Raw genomic sequence first — 20,642 nt, 5'->3', positions numbered from 1 at the left:
AAATTTCTCTTTCTAACTCTGTGAAGAATAGAGTCAGGATTTTAATGGGGATTGCATTGAATCTGTAGATTGCTTTTGGCAAAGATGGTCATTTTTACTATATTAATCTCCGCCAATCCATGAGTATGGGAGATCTTGGCATCTTCTGAGATCTTCTTGAATTTCTTTCTTCAGAGATTTGAAGTTCTTGTCATACAGATCTTTCACGTTGCTTGCTTAGATTGACAGCAAGGTATTTTACATTTTTGTGACTATTGTGAAGGGTATCATTTCCCTAACTTCTTTCTCAGCCTGTTTATCTTTCAAGTAGAGGAAGGCTATTGATTTGTTTGAGTTGATTTTATAACCAGCCACTTTGCTGAAGTTGTTTATCAGGTTTAGGAGTTCTCTGGTGGAAGTTTTGGGGTCACTTAACTATACTATCACACCATCTGCAAATAATGATATTTTGACTGATTCCTTTCCTATTTGTATCTTTGTGAATTCTTTTGGTTGTCTAATTGATCTGGCTAGGACTTCCAGTAACTATAGGTAGGGAGAGAGTGGGCAGCTTTGTCAAGTGTCTGATTTTAGTTAGAATGCTTGAAGTTTTCTCTCATTTTAGTTTGATGTTGGCTACTGGTTTAATGTATAATGCTTTTACTATGTTTGGGTATGGGCCTTAAATTCCTGATTTTTCCACGACTTTTACCATGAAGGAGTGTTAAATTTTGTCAAATGCTTTCTCATCATCTAGTGAAATGACCATGTGGTTTTTGTTTTTCCTCTGAGTTTGTTTATATAGTGGATTACATTGATGGATTTCCAAATATTAAGCTCCTCCCTACATTCCTGGCATAAAGCCTATTTGATCATGATGGATGACTGTTTTGATGTGTTCTTGGGTTCGGTCTGTGAGAATTTTACTGAGTATTTTGCATTGATATTCATAAGGAAGATTGGTCTAAAGTTCTCTTCCTTTGTTGTGTCTTTGTGTGGTTTAGGTATGAGCGTGATTGTGGCACCATAGAACTAATTGGATAGTGTTCCTTTTGTTTCTATTCTGTGGAATAGTTTGAAGAGAATTGGTATTAGGTCTTCCTTGAAGGTCTGGTAGAATTCTAAACTAAAAACTTCTGGTCTGGGCTTTTTTGGTGGGGAGACTTTTAATGACTGCTGCTATTTCTTTAGGGGTTATGGGACTGTTTTAGACGGTTTATCTGCTCTTGATTTAACTTTGTACCTGGTATCTGTCTAGAAAATTTTCCTTTTCATTCAGAATTTCCAGTTTTGTTGCTTAGAAGGTTTTCGAGCAGGATCTGATAATTTTTTTGAACTTTCTCAGTTTCTGTTGTTATGTCTCCCTTTTCAGTTCTAATTTATTAATTTGGATACTGTCTTTGTGCCCTTTGTTTAGTCTGGCTAAGGGTTTATCTAGCTTGTTGATTTTCTCAAAGAACCAGCTCCTTGTTTTGTTGATACTTTGTATAATTCTGTTTGATTTCTACTTGGTTAATTTCAGCCCTGAGTTTGATTTTTTCCTGCCATCTACTCCTCTTGGATGTATTTGCTTCTTTTTGTTCTAGAGATTTCAGGTGCACTGTCAAGTTGCTAGTGTAGGATCTCTCCCGTTTCTTTTTGTAGACAATTAGAGCTATGAGTTTTTCCCTTAGAACTGCTTTCATTGTGTCCCATTAGATAAGTTATTTTTAACTTGACAATTAAAAGAGCCTTAACACATGTGCTAACACCTGTTTGAAATCCAGATCCTGCCCCAACATTATCTCTTGCTGACATAACATCATAGAGAAGTGCAGCTAACTTCCAAATATGTCTCTGAAAATGTCCAGAAAACAGACTCCCAAATAAAGATTGTTATTTCCAATATTGGATTGATTTCTAGACCAGCCATGATTGAATCTGAATAAGCTGGTCACATTTAATAAAAATACAAGAAACATTATAGCTACTCTTTTTGATTTTCTGTTCCACTATGTCTAAGAACTTGAGGCAAGGCATCTTGTCCCATCAGGGGTATAGGTAAGTACTGGTGGGTCAGAAACTTATGTCCAATAGAGCTTCCCAGTCACCATTGTCAGGGGCACTCAGCAAGCTCACATGTCAGCTCACGTTTTGTCATGGCTGTCTACGGTCAGCATGTCCCACGCATCACATTGCTCTGGTGGCCACCATACTCCTTCAGCATCCTGCAGAAAAAAACACAAACATGCCCTCTTCCCCATATTTAATACCTGATCAGGATCATACCTTATGCCAGTAAGTGGATCCTTCCCTTTCACCTATGCATAAGTCTGCCTAGTTTTAGAGTGCCATAGACACTTAGCAGAAAGTTCCTTGGCTTCCAAATTTTAAAAAAAAAAAAAACTTAAAATAAAAAATAAAAATGACATGATTTAAACAAATTTGTGGTGTACAGGGATATATCTCCCCTTTTTAATTTTATGAAGATATTGTTTTAAACTTTCATACTCCTGTTCCACAGTCTGTTGGCCTTGACAATTATAGACATCCCTGTAGTATGTCTAATGGTAAATTGGTGGTAAAAAGTCTCATGTGTTCGACTTCCATAGCCAGTTCCATTATCTGTTTTTGTTTAATTGTTTGTTTGTTTGTGTTTCTTTTTTATTGGGCACTTTATTTGTCTACATTTCAGATGTTATTCTCTATACCCATTTCTCACCCCCAGAAACCCCTTAACCCATCTTCTTCCTCCTATTTCTATGAGGGTGTGGCCCCACCCATCCATGCATTCCCACCTCCCCTCCCTCAAATTCCCCCTCACTGAGGCATCCAGTCTTCAAGGGACTAAAGACCCTCCTCTCCCACAGATGCCCAGACAAGTCCTTTCTCCTCTACAAATACAGCTAGAGACATGGGTCCCTCCATGTGTGTTCCCAGGCTAGCTGATTAGACCCAGGAGGCTCTGGTTGGTTGGTATTGTAGCTCTCACCGTGGATGCCACAAGCCCCTTCAACTCCTTCAGTCTTCTCTCTAACTCTTCCACTGGGGACCCTGTGGTCAGTTTAATGGTTAGCTGTGAGCATCTGCCTTTGTATATGTCATGCTCTGGCAGTGCTCTCAGGAGACAGGTATATCTGGCTCCTGTCAGCATGCACTTCTGGACATCCACCATATCAGTGTCTGCATATGGTAATTGCATCTAGAGGGATTTTCAGGTGGGGCTGTCTCTGGATAGGTCTCTCCTTCAGTTTCTGCCCCACACATTATCTCATATTTGCTCCTGTGAGTTGTTCCTGTGGGGTTGTTCCCTGGGGATTCTAGGGAGGGTGATGGGAAAGGAGATGACATATGTATTGTAAATAAATAAAACCTCCAATAAAAAACTAAAATAAAAATATGTTAAATAAGCCCATGAAAATTAGCAACCATTTTGTTTTAGGATTTCACTGTAGTCAAATAAATATTAGGATAATTTTGTCAATGAAAGAGTTTCTGATAATGAATTTATAGAATTTTCTAATTGATACAAGTAATCTCAAGTCCCCTATCGAATAAAAGCTGCAAATAGAGCTCTGTAAACCTTCACATTTCACGGGCTAATTACACTCAGAAAATGAAAAAGCTTTGCAACAAATTTACAAACTAGAAAAAACATTCCTTCTAGGTTAGGAATGAGAGCACTAATCTGGTACCTTAAGGTAATAAACTGGGAATGAACTGGGAATGAACTGGGAATGAACAATTTATTGTAGGCGCACAAATAAAAAAAATAAATAAGAGACTAGTCTATCTCTACAAGACTTCAAAATAATTAAATATAAGGCAGAAGATTTGTCTCTTGATAAAACCGTGCTAACTTATGACATAAAAGCTAAGGCTTCAAAAGTATAGTGAACTCACTGGGAGCTGGAAAACAGATAAAATTGTTAGGCAGGTACTAATTTTAAACAGAACAACATGTACACAATTCTGCTGTAACTCCTTAAGTCTTATCGATCTGGGACATGAACTATTGCCTTAAACTTACTATGAACTTATAGAATGTAAATATGCATAGAAAACCATGTGCTCAAGTTATCCTGAGAAAGTATAAAAGCTAGGAACAATAAAGTGGCAGTACAGCCTTCTTCAGGTTCATCCAGTGTGCATGTTGTCTGTTTGCCTGAATTTCCTTCTCTATTTTATTGGCTTTCTTTTTAAAAAATTTTATTTAGTTATTTGTTTTCCTTATTCAATTTGCATCCCACTCACTCCTGCCTACCGGGTCACCCCCTACCACATTCCTTCCCCCATGCTCATTCTCCTTCTTCACTGAGTGGGTTGGGGGCCCCCTACCCTCAATATCCCCCTATCCTGCACATCAAGTCTCTCTGAGGCTAGGCACATCCTATCTCACTGAGGACAGAAAAGGCAGCCCAGCCTGAAGAACATAGCCCACATAGAGGCAAGAAGCTTTTGGCATACCCGTTCCCCCCTCCCCCTTTCCATATGTTTGGGACCCATATAAAGAACAAGCTGCACATTTTCTACATATATATGGGGAGGCCTAAGTCCATTCCATGTGTGTTCTCTGGTTGGTGGTTCAGTCTCTGAGAGCCCCAAGGGTCCAGGTTAGTTGACCTGTTGGTCTTCTTGTAAAGTTCTGTCTCCCTAGGGGCCGCAATTCTTCCTCCAATTCTTCCATAAGAGTCCCTAAGCTGCATCCACTGGCTGTGGGTGTCCATCTGTTTGAGTCAGCTGCAACTGGGTGAGCCTCTCAGAGGACAGCTCTGTTAGACTCCTGTCTGCAAGCATAGCAGAGTATCATTAATAGTATCAGTATATGTCTCAGTCTTATTCAGAGTTTTGTATCTCCATAGACTGTGTTCATTCTGGGAGAGACATGGCAAACATCTTCTTGTGTCTTCCAAATGCCTGGATGACTGTTGCTGGCTAGGTTACATCCTCTAGTTTGTTCAGCTGTCCAGATCTAGGCAGAAATGTTGTGGTCATCCCATTTCTATTGGCTTGCCTGAAGGCAGATGGCACAGGGTCTAACTCTGATTCTAAACATGGACTATGGTACCTCAAACTAGAGGTTCCTTTCAATTAACAATTCTTTAACATTTAACATTTCACCATTTCTTTTAAATTAACATCACATGACCCTTTAATACAGGATGTCATGTCCTGGTAACTTCCAGCCATAAAATTACCTCATTGCTACTTCATAAAAATAATTTTGCTACTATTTGAATCATAATGTAATATATGGTATACAGGATATCTAATCTGCAACCCCTGTGAAAGGGTCATTGGACTTTCCCCTAAGGGTCATGACCCACGGGTTGAGTATCATTGGATTAGAGTTTTGACTTCAAAAAATCCAGAATTGTGGCAATTCTGCCCTGGACAAAAATGGAAACAGTCATGTAGCTCTCCCACAGCCTGTCTCCAAAGAGGTCTCCCATAACTAGGCCACAGGTAAGACCACTGCCCCAGTACCTGATCCAGGTGGGAACCCCATGGAGCACAAGTGACACAGGATCCTTCCACCCTGCTGCAGACATATATTCTATCCAGACTGCAACTCCCCTCTGGTCAGATGGGACCCTCTCCCTTACCCCACAGCCTGACCACCTTTCAGGATCTCTGCTGTAACCAGGGACAAAGGAATCCTCCCCACCAAATACAGCAAGCTCTGCCTCACAAGAGGCCTGCTCCAACCCGTGTCACAGAGCTCTACCTGCCTACCAAGAGGGTCAGACTCCAGTCAGAAACACCCATGCCCATTGCACAGAGATAACCAAATGTCAGGAGGAAGCACAAGAACATAAGCAACAGAAGCCAATGTACCTTGACACCATCAGAACCCAGATCTCCCACCACAGCAAGCCTTGGAGACCCTAATACACCTGAAAAGCAAGATTTGATCTACCATACATCCCATGAAGATGTTAGAGGCCTTTAAAGAGTATGTAAAACAACTCACTGAGAGAAATACAGGAAAGGATCCTTTATTTATTAAACAAAGCTCTAGAACTTATTTTCCTGGCAATAAATGATGTTTCCTACTTGTAATGGGAGAGCAGACGACTACTTTGTCTCACTTCATCTGTGACAAAATATGGAAACTGTTTTCCTTAACTATTAACAATAATAACCTGCATTGTCTGCTTAGAAATTCAGCAAAATCACAGTGGGCAGAGAAAATCTCTGTAATCACGACTAATCACAGGTTTTGTTCAACCAATAATAGTGCTTTGAAACTCTCTTTACCAGCAATAAATTGACTATTAGGATTTAAAGTTCTTTCACTAGTTTCTTGCACCTGCTTGCTGTTCAGCTCTAATTATATGCAATTATTTTAATTATACCAACAACTGGCTCAGGATTTCCCTCTGGGTTAGTGGAAAGCATAGTGCTACCCTTCCCCCAACACAAATCATTTCTGTTTTAATTTAAATGCTGATGTCCTGCCTGATTTCTGTCTAAAGAGACTAGAGCTTGGTGTGTTGGGGCCTGCCAGGAATCCTTGCAGTCTATAATCTTTGCACTAAGGTGGCTAAAAAAGGGTCTCAATAGTACAGGGGCTAGCCAAGGCTAAATAGGGAAAGCTTGACCTTATGTTTTTCAAGCCAGAAGTGGTGGCACACACCTCTGACTCCACTACTTGGGCACATCTCTGACAGTTCAAGGCCAGCATGGTCTAGATGCTGTTTCATAAAACATAACCTACACAGATAGATGATAGATAGATAGATAGATAGATAGATAGATAGATAGATTAGACAGAATGATATAATTTGAGATGTCAGCTGAGATAGACCCACATGTGTTGGCAAAGCATGTGGAGGAAGGGACTATAAATAGAACTCCACGGACAGTGACTGAGACTGAGCTTGGCTTGCTGGCATAGCTGAATTCTTATGGTCTGGAGGTTTCACTGATCTTTACTTCTTGAGAGAGACACAGCCAAGAACTTCTCCCTGCATTCCTGTTGGCCCTGGTGCCTCCAGCTGACACCTCCAGCTCATGTGTTGAGCCTGAGCCTGGCTGTCCTCTGCTAGGTAGTGTCACTACTTGCTAATTCCTGTTTGCTATTCTGACTCTACTGAACCTGGTTGTTGGTATATCCATGAAGTTTTTGCCTGTGGAGGAGAGGGGAGCAAGCTTCTTCATTTTCCATATTACTTCTCTTGCCTTCTTTTGCTTCTTTATTTCTGGGTTCTCCATAGAAGTTTTTGTTGGAAGGGTCGAATAAGTCTTTGTGGGATCCAGATTGGGATCTCTGCACTCTGTGGAAAAAACACATGCATATCCTGTTTCCGAGATGATTAACACATCTGGCCCTTTCCAGGTGCCTGTTAAAAGATCCATCCACATCAATAAAGGAGTAGCAGTCTGCTGTAGGGGAGCCCAGTGTTTTTGCATAGGAGTAAAACCTTTTTCATCTGTATCAAGGCGATTAATAGTAAAATAAAGCATGGCTTAATAATTGATGAGGAGAATAGTAATGATCACTAGATTTTGACCTTTGACGTTGCACCTTAAGATGTTGATGAGTCCTTTCTATGATAGTCTGACCTTGGGGGTTATATGGAATTCCCGTTGTATGTTTTATACCCCATTGACTGCAAAACTTTGCAAAAGCTCGAGACGTATAAGCTGGAGCTTTTTCAGTTTTCTTTTTGGCACACCTAAGGAGGAGAACTATATGATACTATGTTCTATGATGTCTTTCACAGCCTCCCGGTTCTTGTAGTGGCCATGATCACATGAGAGTTGTGTCTACAGTAACATGTACATAGGCCAACTTTGCAAATTACTGGGATATGAGTTAAGTCCATTTGCCACAAAACTTGAGCTTCAGGGCCCCGTGGATTAACTCCCATTTTTAATGGATGATATACATCTGGACAATGAGAAAATAAAGAGCTACCATCATGAATGCTGATTGCAATTTTGCTATTCAATCAAAACTGGTTTTGATCTGGGTCTATTTCTTAGAAGCTCATATTATTAACATTTTATGTTCATATCAAAATCAGAATGGGAAAAGTTCACCCTCAAACATGGTCTTAGCTTTCAGGGGATAACTTTACTGGTAGGATGGATTCTGCTTAAACCAGCATGTACTACCTCATTTGACCCCCTGCATGTTAGAGCCCTTGTCACGGCTTCAGAGGTGTACTGGTAAGTTTTATTTCTCCTTCTGAAACTGAAGATTAGAAATAAAATCCGCATAAAATGCTTTGAAAATAATTACACCCTATTTTGTGCCTTGTAAGGACTTTACCAGCTGGGAGGTTTTGTAAAATTAATTGTTGGCTGCTGCCATTTTCCGGCTCTCTCTGACTTCTTAATGGCATTGTAAATTGTTCTCTTCCAGTCCAGTCCTAAGAAAGGCCCTTTGTGATTTGCTAATTCTAGCACCAAAATGACGCAATGTCAATAGATTTAGCATCTATTCAGAAAATACAGGAAGGTAGCCAAGTAGAACTTATGAAAGAAAGACGATACAGTGATACACAATTTCTCTCCCTTTTTATGACTTGATTTCTCTATGTAAAACCCTGGCCAACTTGAGTCTCTCTCTCTCTCTCTCTCTCTCTCTCTCTCTCTCTCTCTCTCTCTCTCCCTGTGTGTGGTGTGTGTGTGTGTGTGTGTGTGTGTGTGTGTGTATGCATCTACTCTTTTCTTTTTTTTTCCCCAAAGAACATAGACTAGCCAGGTTGTAGGATTGCAGTAGCTCAGTTTCTTGAAAGCTAAGAATAACATGCATCATTTGGTTGGTTGTATCTTTTCTGTCTACTTTCAGCCAAGACTGCCTCACTGCTCCTTCCTATGTTTCTACCATTCTCTGTTCTATATACATCTTCTTCCTTAATCTTTCCCCAGCCCACGAATCATAAAGGATTACTTGGGGTCTGATTTCATGGTGGTTGTTTTTTCATTTTGGCTCAACACACAGTAACTTAAAAAATGACCCATCTGCTCAGTGCAGTGTACCCATCAATGCTGGAAAGGACCTTGTTTATCTACATCTACTCATAGTCTTAGTCATGGGCACAAGACTTACACTCAATTGGTTCTTCAGACTTAAACCATACAGTGTTTTTTTTTTTTTGTTTTTCTCAGCACTTTTTACTGAATTGCTGACAACTTGAATGTAGAAATCCCCTTGAATGGTGCCTGTTTTCGAATCAGCAGGATTGGTCTTTCTAAACATCACTCTTCCAGGTTTTATCCCACTGAGCTCCTCCCATGGCCTCCACGGGCATTAAATTCATACACTTCACTAGCCTGGGGAAGAAAGGATTGTTTCTCAGAGCAGTGTAGTGCTGCTGCTTGAGGTGCTCGTCAGAAGCCCAAAGGAACTTCATGGCCATCACGAGGAATCTCTTCTGCTTGAAACCCTTGATGACCTTGTCCACTAGCCTGTGTTGTATGATTTCTGGCTTGATGGCAATAAAGGTGTGCTTGAGGTTAGCAATGGTCTGAAAGCTAGTGGACTGGCCTGTGGTTGTTTTGAGGAGACACTGGAGCCATCAGTGGGCCAGTGAGGTAAGTAGAGGGGGGCTGGGGTATGGGTATGGTGATTATTTTTTATCAGGCTATTACTATAATTTTAATTTTTGAGAAACTGTTCTACTGCTGCCTAGGCAAGCTTTGAATGTGTGATCCTCCTGATTGAGCCTCCAGAGTACCTGAGATTACATGTGTTCAATAAACACACACTTGGATGATTTTCTTAATGACTTTACATTAGTTTAAAGGGAGGGAGTCTAGGAAGGTGTTTTTCTGCTTTTATTTCTTTCCCCTGTTAGTGATTTGCATAAGATTTGTCTTTCATTGTCTTCTGTTAGCTCATTTTCACATGAAGTAAAACTGTTTTCCTGCTTTCTGGAAGAACAGCATGGCACAGGCTGATTGTCTCTGTGCCTATGTGTGGAGCGCCCTCTTCTGTTGACTTTGTGAACCCTTCAATGCTAATATCTTGCTTTGGGTTCTTTGAGTGCTTTATACCGTCTTTGTGGGGGATGTTCTTGCTTCTTGGTCATTATTCTCATCTCTCTGCATCTTTATGCTATCCCTTGCATATCCTCAGTGAAATCTCCCTTAACACTTCTGAATGAAAAATTTGAGAATCCATTGAGCTAAGTTCTTCCCAGCCCCTTTAGATGTACTGAGTGTTGACAGGCCCCCAGGTTATCTGGAGTGTGGGTTGTTCTTAACTGCTGCTTCTGTGTGTATGAGTCTCTGTGGTCTCCAGGGATATCTTTTTATTTCTTATGATTCCTGGATTTTTTCCCTTGCTTGTTCCCAGGCTTGCCACCTAAGATTAGAAAAGGGAAATCAGATTTTCTAATCTAATTTCATCAGAAATCAGAATCATGGAGTCTAAGGACTGATTCTTTAGGCTTCCAAATTTGCTTTGTTTTTGTCCCTGCATCAGTTCTTCTGCCCTGAGTCATCCCTGAGAAAGGACGAACATATCTTTCCTTTCAAAGTTAGGCCCTGGTTCTTTCTGATGTGGGCTTCGTTTGGGGGCCACCAATTGGCTGGAAACTGCCGGTTGTCAAATATTCACTGTATTCCCTTACTTATCTTCTGTACTGTTTGCTTTATTAGGTCAGAGTACCGTTTTTATCTCAGTAACAGTTAAGCAAAGGGTACCAGGCTGCCCTACTTGGGCCACACCCTCAGCCTTCTCCAACCTAGAGGCCAACAACCTGCTCTAATCTACACTAAGATGGACTTAACTTCCAAAGGAAGCTCAAGATTCATTTTTAAAAATATATAAGCTTTACTGTATGTAAAAAAATATCAAAGTTCCAGTGCACTTTCTCCTCTTTGTTTCACACTTCTGCTGTCTTCCTAGTAGGATGTGCCTGGAGAAATCTGAGGAGGCTGGGCGCCATTAGTTCACTTCCTTTACTTCCCCAAACTACAGGGCCAGATTTTCTGTACTCTTGTGGGTTATCTACATACAGCATCTTTTTAATTTTTAACTTACATTGACCCTTTGAGTTTATTCCAAATATGTGAAATGTATAGGCAGTACTTCCTGATTCATAAATAAAGAAGTAGAGAGGAAAAGATGCAAAAAATAGATTGAACTAGCTAGTTAGATGCATCTCTAATAGAATACAGCCCTCACAATTTGTTGAATAGCTGTTAGCATTTATAAAGATAAAGAAGCTTTCTTGATGAGTGTGCTGTTGCTGGCAACCAAGTCCAAAAAGCCAGGAGATTGATTGATCTGGTCTAGCACAGCAATTCTCAAACCTGAAGTTTCATCAGAATGAAAAACGGGATTGTGAAAATACAGTCTTCTGGGCTCCTCTCTTTGGGGTTCTTTTTCAAGATTTTGCTTTCCCACAAATTTCCTGGGAAATGTTAATGCTGCATGTTCCACACTCTGAGGTCTGAATGTAGCTGGGAACAGAAGGCACATTAAGTTCAGATTTCAAGGTTAGGAGCATGAAAAGGAGCTATTTGATGTAGATGAAAAAATAATCCCTTACACTAGGATAATTGGCTGAGATGGGAAGAAAAAAGTGTGGAAAGTTTGCAGACACTATGCCATGAAAGGGTAAAGTGAACCAGAAGAAGAGAGTCAGACTGATGGCCAATCTGGAATCAAGGAATGAAGGACATGGAATCTGACCACACATGATGTAAGGAGTGATCCCAGTTGTGTCAGAACAGAGAACAAAGGTCTGGTGGGAGATTTGGTGGGGCTGAGAATGTATTACGATATCAAGTCTGTGCCAAAAGGAGAGAAGGGATGGCCAGAGAGTGTGGTCCTTTGAATAGGAATGGCCCCCATAGACACATGGGTTTGAATGCCTGGCCCATAGGGTGAGGCACCATCAGGAGGTGTGGCCTTGTTGGAGCAGGTGTGGTCCTGTGGGAAGAAGTGTGTCACTGTAGGGGTGGGCTTTGAGGTCTCCAAAGCTCAAGCTTTGTCCACTATGGAATTTAGTCTCCTCCTTGCTGCAACCAGATCAAGATATAGATCTCTTGGCTGCAGCACCCTGTCTGCCTGCCTACCATCTTTCTGGGGGATGTTCTTGCTTCTTGGTCATTATTCTCATCTCTCTGCATCTTTATGCTATCCCTTGCATATTATTATTAATTACCTTAGATGTGGCCTTCTCTTGCAATGCCATAAACAGACCGGAATTATTAATTCCTAACCTAGGCAGATTCAAAAGCAGGAAGAAGAGAGTTGTCAGTGCTTTACATACTTTTAAAAATAAGGTGTGAGTTATACTGGGCTGGTAGCTTTTACAGAGAGACAGCTCACACACAGAGGGAAAATTCAATTCTATTTAAAATTCTTCAATACTTTAAAATACTTCGATACTTTGTTCATATTTAGGGTATGTCCATGGTCATTTTTCTGTACAACTAATTGAAAAAAGTGAGAAAATGAGATGAGGTGACTTCCACATTTATTTTCCACAAGTTTGTTTAGACAAGGTCGCTCATGAAACCAAGCACTTGCCAATTCAGCTTTACTGGCTAGTTAGGAAGATGCATGCCTCTACAGTCTGACTACTGAGAATATAATCACCTTCACCATGCTTGGATTTCTACACATATCAGAACCCACTGTGTGCATAAAGTCAGTAATTAGCATCAAAACCTAACATTTACCATTCTCCAATGCAACAGAAGTATTACAAATCCAGATACTTAGGCTGGAAAACACATGGATATTAAACAAAGATTCAGCAGAGAACAGCTGGAGAGTGGGCTCAGGAGTTTATAAAGATGCACTTCAGAGTTCACAGAGGTACCTACTAAGTGCCCTGTCAAGAAAACATGTCAAAGACACAGATTAAAAGAGGAGGAAACAGGACCTTCTGGAGACATGTCAGGATTGCTTCTCATCAGTACACCCCAAGTATCAGTGATTCCAAAGGCTGACAGGCCCCTTCCCTTTCCTGCAAACACCAGAAGTCTCTGATCTCAGAAATGTGGGAAAAGCTGAGATACCAATGTCTGCTGCACGGCTGCAGACAGTCAGCCCACAAGGTTGGCAAATTTCTCTCTCTCAGTTAAGAGTATGAAGTCTATGGCGTGTGGAAGATGGCTGAGAATGTGAAGTGCTTCCTGCATGGGGTGAAAACCTGAGTTCATTACGTAGTACTCATACACAAGGGGGAAAAAGGTATATGGACAGGCATGTTTAATCTCAGCACTGTGGTCACAGAGCCAGGAGGATCAAAAGAGCTACCTGGCAAGCCGCTCTGAACAATTAGTGAGCAACAGGTTCAGTCAGAGATCCTATCTCAAAAATAGAGAGAATCACTGAAGAAGACACCTGATCTTAACCTATGACCACTGCACACTTGTGCATGCACACACTTGTACATATATACAGGATACAGACAGGGAGCGAGAAAAACAGACACAACACACACAAAAGCAGGGGAAGAGAGAGAGAGGGAGAGAGAGAGAGAGAGAGAGAGAGAGAGAGAGAGAGAGAGAGAGAGAGATTGTAAAACGCAATAGACTGTGTTCTTGGGTTTTTGTTGCCTTTTGTTCTTTGTATTGTTGTTCCAGGGTCACAACATTTCCAACCCCTTCTGCGGCTTCAAAGCACAGCCTCAAAACACACATCCTCATCCCTCGGTATGAGTCAGTGAAGGAGGAAGTAATGGAGAAAACAGTGGAACCCAGCCTCATCCATAGTAGCTCCCTGGAGAGGAAGAGGATGGGGGTGGGTGGGTGTCAGAGACCCGGGGTCATCAGAAACCTGATGTGCTGTCTAGGTGCATGGGGTTCGTACAGAGAGGTGCGCCAGCCAGCCTGTGCTTCAGCTAGCCAATACTCCACACTGGGCTGGTGACCTTCCAGAGATGCACACCCCCCTCCCACGGGACTTGTGCGCGTTCGTTTGGGCACAGCTGAGAGAGAGAGAGAGAAAAGGCTAGGCCTGGCCTGAAGCTCACAGGATCGGTAGAGCCGACTTAGACATCTACACTTAGTCAAGAAGAAAAGCGAACATTTATTTCAAGCGGGAAAAGAAACACTTAGTGAGGAGCTTTGGCAGCGGCCATAGCGCGCCCCAAGGTCTCCCAGATGTTCCCATTTGGAGGCGTTTCCTGTCTCCTGTCTTGGGAGCCGCAGGGGTGATGGCTGAAAGGAGGACGCTCCCTTCTAAGGGGTGAGCACAGGAGGGCCCCTGGCCGCCTGAATCCTGGCTGCTGACCTCTTCCTGGCCGCCTTTAAAATGGTCTTGTCAAATAGCTCTTTCTCACGGTAGTGCACGGGTGGACCACGTAGGTACTTCTCTTCCGCCTCCTTGTAGCTGAGCCCATCCAGGACAGCGATGGAGTAGATGATTGCTTCTGGAAGGAGAACCTCCATGGTAAACCGCACCTTGTCTCCTCTTGCCAGCGAGAGCAGGGCCTCGTCTGCTTCCTTGGCTACTTCTTGCAAATATCTGGCCACGAGATGCAGCTGGTCCTCGTCCTCCAGGTAGGTCTCAATGCAGAAGACTTCCTTCCTTGATTTCCAAAGTCTGTCCAGCCACCTGGACTGTTTTCTGCCCTTCACGATGTCCAGCAGGTGCTGGTCGGCCCCCTTCCTCTTCACGATGAAGTCCACGAGCTTCTGGTTGGCTCTGTCCCGGGCGGCCCTCATGCGGTCAGGCAGGAGTTTCTTTCGGGCCCCCTTCCCACCCGGGGCAGTCTCCTCCTCCCAATCTTCCAAGTCGGCATAGCTCACCTTGGGGAAATCGATGTGCAGGTCGCCCTCCTGGATGGCTCTCCTTAGCGGGTAACTGGCTCGGGTGGCATAGTAGTTCAAAAAGGAGCCCAGGAAGGAGCCACAGGCGAGGCCCTCTCTGTAGTGGTCGATCACTGAGAAGCACCAGTTGATGCCTTGGGCATACAGTCGGCTGGCTCTCCTCAAGAGTGTTCTTTTCTCCCCACAGTCCAAGTGCTTCAACTTGCGGAGAGGGACAAGGATACCCTTGCGCTCAAGCTGCATGTTGCCCTCGATCAACAGCACCCTCGCCATCTTGTCATTTTCGCTGACACTCTTGACCACTGATGGCCAGAAAGGAAGGTCCTGAAATTTGAACCAGACCAGCGATCCTCGCTCAATGGTACTGGGCCCCTGGGCAGAAGCCACACTGGTGGCTTGGGCATCTTTTGAAACTCTGGCTCCTCTCCTCTTGGACCTGGTGTTTGTCCCCTTTGAGTGCCCTTGGGGTTCCTGTTCTATGAGCCTGCACTGTGCACACAGCACATGGATCTTCCTTTTGCGACTAGCTATGCGGAGTGACCTTCGCAGCCTCGGGATTGGAGGCATGCAGGCTGCCGATGCCCTTCTTGAGTCTAGCTTCGGGGTTCCCTGGCCAGGATGGTCCTTGTTCTCTGGGAGGGCGGTCTTCCTTTGGGCTCCAGTTGCCTGGATCTCTAGGCCAGCACGCCGAACTGGTCGTTTGAGAGCTTTGGGTGAGATAGAGACGCACTTCGGTGGCCCAGGGGCAGCCTTCTGCTTGCTTTTAGCCCGGGTACCCTCCCTGGAAGCTGGGGCACTCAAAGACCTGAGCATGTATGTGCCTGGCTTTCTCTTCCCTGGATTACCACCAGCATTTCCCAAAGGTGCCTCCAAGTATCTTGGCTGCACTCTGGTGCCTCTTAATGCATTTCCTTGCATTTCAAAGCGAGGGGGCCTTACAGCAGTGTGGGCCTGGGCTTTCCCTGCTTGCATTGCAGGCACTTTCTGTGAACGCGTCACCACAGGACTTGGGCGACCCCGGCCCCGCTTCCCAGGACTCCTCTGGGAGAGCCCTTGGTCTTTCTGGTTGCGCCCTTGGAGGCGCAGGCGCAGACGCTGGCCGAGGCTGGAGCTGCTGGAGCTGGCCTGCTCTTTAGGAACCTTTGGAGCCACTGTGCTGGCTCTTCTTCTCCCACCTGCTCTTCCTCTCTCGCCCAGAATATCCAGTGCCACCTTGAGGGCTCTCCTGTACGCCCTGGTCTGCCCTGGTGAACCACTGCCCTGTGACTCCTTTCCTGCCAAGGAGGCCATGGTTGTGATTTCAGACTTGGTTAGGGGCCTCACCTCGGTGCTCCTCACTCTCACCTTCTCACCCACAGGCAGGATTTGGACCTCCAGGAAAGGCGCCCTCCTCCTCGTACTATGGGCTGGGGTCCTGGGTCTGGACAACACCCTTGCAGGCCACAGCTGGCCCTTCCAGCCACAGAGCACATACTCTGCAGTGTCCATGGCGACTGGACTCTGGGGCTGTGCTGATTGATCAGGACATGGTGACTCCTTTGGTTGTTCTGGGCACTGTGACTGCCCGCCTGTGTTCTCTGGCTCTGCTCTCCTGCCTGTGGTGCTGTCCTCCCTCCAGAATCTGGTAGAGAAGTTGGAAATGACTGGGGTCGCTCAGGGTGGTGTGGGCGTATCCTGTAGGGTGGGAGAGGGAAGCAGAGCTCCATTAGGAAGGAGATGGCCTTTAGTGGTCAAGGAAGCAGCACCTCCGTGAGGCAAGGCTAGAGAAATCAAGAGAGCTCACAAAGTCTGTTCTACAGAAGGGAGGGTGTGGGAGAAGGTATGGAAGTTTTCAGAGCATCTGTGGGAGGCAGTCACAACAATTTTGTGCCTCGACCCGAGGCTGGGGTGGCAAACATCCTCCCCGAGAGGCAGGTGTCTTTACAAGACTCCTGTGTTTTCTTGCCCACCCAGTCAGTGTCTTGGGGCTCCCTGGGGTTCCCTGGAGGTGGGGGAGCCAGCCTCATTCTTTTCTTTCCTAAGGAGGTAGTCTTGCCCTGCCAACCCCAGGAAGCCTGTGGACAACTAGTGCACTTGTTAGCAGGTTGAAGAGCAGTGGGGCTGGGGTAATGTTCATGGTCATTTGCAAGTCAGGATGGCTTCTGGCCCCCTTTTGTCCCCCACCCCCACCCCTGTGCCACCAATCTTTTGGTTCAGAGCTCTTGTTCCCAACTCCAGCCAGGACCTCACTGTAGGATCAATAGTTCACAGGTCACACCTGGGGAGAGCCCCAAAGAGAAAAAAGCACTTCACTGTGGAGACATGCTTACTAATTGGCAGACTCAGCAGTATCAGATGGAGAGCAACAGGGTAAGCAAGTGCCTCTGTTGGAATCGTGCACCCCCATGCTGCAACCTCAAGTCTGCAGGAGACTCTGCATATCCCTATCTGCCTGTGATGGGCACTATTCTAACAAGAGATCCCAGACCACAGAACTCTCTTGCACACGAGCTCCAAGGCCTAATCTTAATCCACAAAGTCTTAAACACATAGGAAATTAAAACAGCAACTTGATGGTCTGGATGGTACCTCGCCCATCCCTAAGTCCAGTGGTGTCCACTCTCATCTGTATCATAGCTCTTCTGTTCATGTTCCCCCATACTCTGCCTCTCAACAGAGTTCCTGCTCCCCAGACATCTCAGTGGAATCTCATCACATTCGTCTTCCTAGTCCATTTCCATGTGTGTATTTTGTGTGTGTGTGTGTGTGTTGTGTGTTTGTTTTGTGTGAGGGGGTGTTTTGTGTGTGTGTGTGTTGTGTTTCTCTGTGTGTTTTGTGTGAGTGTTTTGTGTGAGGGGGTGTTTTGTGTGTGTGTTATGTTTCTCTGTGTGTTTTGTGTGAGTGTTTTGTGTGAGGGGGTGTTTTGTGTGTGTGTTATGTTTCTCTGTGTGTTTTGTGTGTGTGTTTTGTATGAGGGGGTGTTTTGTGTGTGTGTTTTGTGTGACGGGGTATTTTGTGTGTGGGTGTTGTGTTTCTCTGTGTGTTTTGTGTGTGTGTTTTGTGTGGGGGGCATTTTGTGTGTGTGTTTTGTATGAGGGGGTCTTTTGTGTGTGTGTTTTGTGTGAGGGGGTGTTTTGTGTTTGTGTGTGTGTTGCATGTCTGTTTTCTGTGTTGTGCCTGTTTCGTGTGGGGTGTGCATGTGGGGTTGGCTACTGTGTTACTGACTGCTTCTGCCTTGAGCCAACCTGTTTCCTATGAGCAGTGTGCATGTCATGCATGCCTGTGTGAAACAAATCCTGCATCTGGCTGATCCTCAGAAGAGGCCCACTGTGCTTGCTGATACATGTGGATTACAACACAGAGGAAGGACCAGGATGGGCTCACATACCACTGCTGCTCACGGTTTATGCCAGGATGCAAGTGATCCAGGCCATTACCTGGGCCCCAGCAGGCACAGTAAGGCAGAGCACTGTGGACTCTGGGCTCCTGAAACAGCTTCCTGAGGACTCTGCTCTTCTTATCAACTCTTGTTACCCCAAGTTCCTTCTGCGAGCATGGGCTAAAGGAGCCTATCATGGGACTCCAGACCTTATCTGTAGGAATTTCCAACTATACAGAAATATGGGGGCAGGGAGGACAGATGATATCCTCATGATCCCCTCGATCCTTCCCTTCCCATCCTCTGTATCCACAAACACCAGGTGGGACACTGTAGCTCCCAATTCACTCCACAAATGTACAGTGTCCGTTCTGTTGCATTCCCACCCATGTCTTACTGATTTCAAATCCGAGTTCAGGATACCTAAAGTGTCTTTCTACATAAAACAATCTAGGAATGTCTCAGAGCACACCTTCTGAATGATGCAATAGTAAATGTGTACTGTGGAGGTGTGGAGCTCAACTTAGGGATCATGGACAGTGACCCTTCACCTTGGAGGCTGTGTCTTCTCCTGGGGTTGGTTTCCTCTGATCCAGCCCCCTTGGAGTCCTGGGCCTTGTCATGCAGATAACTCCTGAGGACACAGAGGAAAACAGGAAAGCTTCAGTTACTTTTAGGCTGTCTTCTGCTGGACCTTCCTTGCACATGCTTTCCAACAAGGCTAAATGAACCCCATCAAGTTCAACCATGCCTCTCCGCCATCCAGGCTGCATGCCTCGGACGTGTGAGATCCCAGCCCTCACAGGGTGCCCTTAGAAACCACGGATGCCCGAGTTACACCTATAGAGTACAGGCTTTCTACCCTGAGCAGGCCTGTACTTGCTTCCGCATCCCTCAAGCAGAACATTCTCAGCCCCACATACTTCTTCAGTTAGAAAACATACCTGGGAATCCCAAGTATGTGTTCAAGCCCACAAATGAGGGCATCCATGCAGTATCTGTAACTCATTTATAAAGAAATGTGTCTGCGCTCATATCAGGCCACACTGTCCTCAGTGTGTATTACACCTGTGTGTGCCTATTGCTCCTGGGCGTATAAAAGTCCCTATGATTCCTACATCCTGGTTAGATGTTAGCAGTATCGCCATCTGCCTCCACTGTTTGCAGACATCACCTCTGGTGCACTACTTTCAAAAAGGTTCTCTGAAATTTCTGTGAGAGTTGCCTTTCTGGTGAAAAGTGCACTCTATCATTCCCAGGGGCACACAGAGAAGTTTGGGAGGTGGAATCCTGAAATCTCTGTCTCAACATACACTTTGGCCCTGGGACCAAAGGCCTTCTATCAAGAACTTGCACAGAATCCCTCCATGAGGTGTCTTCATATGATCTCCAGATGGGAACAATGGCTTCCCTCCGTGTGGTAAGACAGACAAGTGGAAGACCGTCTGATGAGAGGGTGCAAGAAGAGTACAACAAATATTCCTCACACACGGGGCAGAGATACAGAGAGTGATCCAGATGTGCTGGTGGGTCAGGGAGCAGCCCCCTCCACACACCCTGTAAAACCCAGCTGGTGCTTCACCCAACGGTGAGGTGAGCACAGTAAAGACTCAGACAGAGACGCAAGCGAGTACCTGTGGAAGGAACAAACCCTACCCCTTCCTGGGGGGATCGGGGGGGGGGGGTCACGCCACACTGATTTTTATCCCCGTCTGTCTAACTGTGATTAGTGGCAGTTTGGGGAGGCATTTTTTTTACTTCCTGTGTCAGGCTGGTCTCCTGGACAAGAGAGTATCCTCACCACTGGGTTTCAACCATTCTTCACGGGAACTGCAGGTTTTCCCCACCCGCACCCTACCCCCCAGCCCCGTTTACCTCCTTAAATGCCTCCCAGCTTCTCTCTCAGACAACACGAGAGCCGCAACTATTCAGGGTAAGATGCTGTCACACAAACAGGGTCATCCTGTCAAGAAAAGCACATATAACAATCATTGCCAAACAGAGAGGTGCCCGTTTACAATGGCAAACTATGGTCTCAGGGCCTGAAAAGATAAAGCTAGCAGCAAAGAAGCACCACCTGAGGACAAAGAGACAGGGCTGAGTGAGCAGCCAGTCCTTGGGGCTTCTCTTCAAACAGCAGTAGTGAGAGAACCTTCCCTGTCCCAGGAAAGAGCACACACATTTCCAGGGCACACACGCAGACTCAGCTCTCTCTCTCTCTCACACACACACACACACCACACTCAGGTTGGCTGCAGGCACCTACCTACGCACTTTGCCTGTCTGTCTAGTCATTCCACCCCTCCAGTCTGTCAGTGTCCTTCGCAAACCTATCTGTAACCAGGAAAGAATGGCTTGCTCCCCGTTGTCATGGTAACCACAGTGCCATCTAAAAACATTCTCTCCTAGTAGCCAGTTCTCTGAGGAAATCAGGAAGTACTAATCCACCCACCCAGGAGGCTGACTGTTCACTCACATCCCTGTCACCTGGTTCTCCCACCATCCCCTGTGACTGCACACATGAATGTAAGAAAGGGTGCACACAATACAAAAGATGATACTGCCATTCCAGGGT

The 20,642-nt window shown here is 45.0% G+C and overlaps 1 protein-coding gene and 1 pseudogene across 1 annotated transcript; both read right to left on the bottom strand.

Annotated features, from left to right (window-relative positions):
* Positions 1 to 8,999: 8,999 nt before the first annotated feature.
* Positions 9,000 to 10,023, bottom strand: LOC117695085 (nucleoside diphosphate kinase B pseudogene; annotated as a pseudogene).
* A 3,924-nt stretch (positions 10,024 to 13,947) lies between these two features.
* On the bottom strand, positions 13,948 to 20,422 carry LOC117694831 (putative PWWP domain-containing DNA repair factor 4). The gene is made up of 4 exons (XM_034485843.2): positions 20,334 to 20,422; positions 19,943 to 20,030; positions 18,619 to 18,701; positions 13,948 to 16,383 (listed from the first exon to the last, which is right to left on the bottom strand). The coding sequence occupies exon 4, from the start codon at positions 16,195 to 16,197 to the stop codon at positions 14,119 to 14,121; it is 2,079 nt and encodes a 692-aa protein (XP_034341734.1). The 5' UTR covers positions 16,198 to 16,383; positions 18,619 to 18,701; positions 19,943 to 20,030; positions 20,334 to 20,422; the 3' UTR covers positions 13,948 to 14,118.
* Positions 20,423 to 20,642: the final 220 nt, after the last annotated feature.

The sequence above is a fragment of the Arvicanthis niloticus genome, chromosome X (assembly GCF_011762505.2).
Source record: "Arvicanthis niloticus isolate mArvNil1 chromosome X, mArvNil1.pat.X, whole genome shotgun sequence".
In the NCBI taxonomy this organism is placed as follows: domain Eukaryota; kingdom Metazoa; phylum Chordata; class Mammalia; order Rodentia; family Muridae; genus Arvicanthis; species Arvicanthis niloticus.
The sequence above is the reverse complement of the archived record's forward strand: the minus strand, read 5'-3'. Positions and strand labels throughout refer to the sequence as shown.

Coding starts and splice junctions, on each gene's coding strand:
- LOC117694831 (XM_034485843.2), bottom strand. CDS start 16,197: ATGGACACTGCAGAGTATGTGCTCTGTGGCTGGAAGGGCCAGCTGTGG.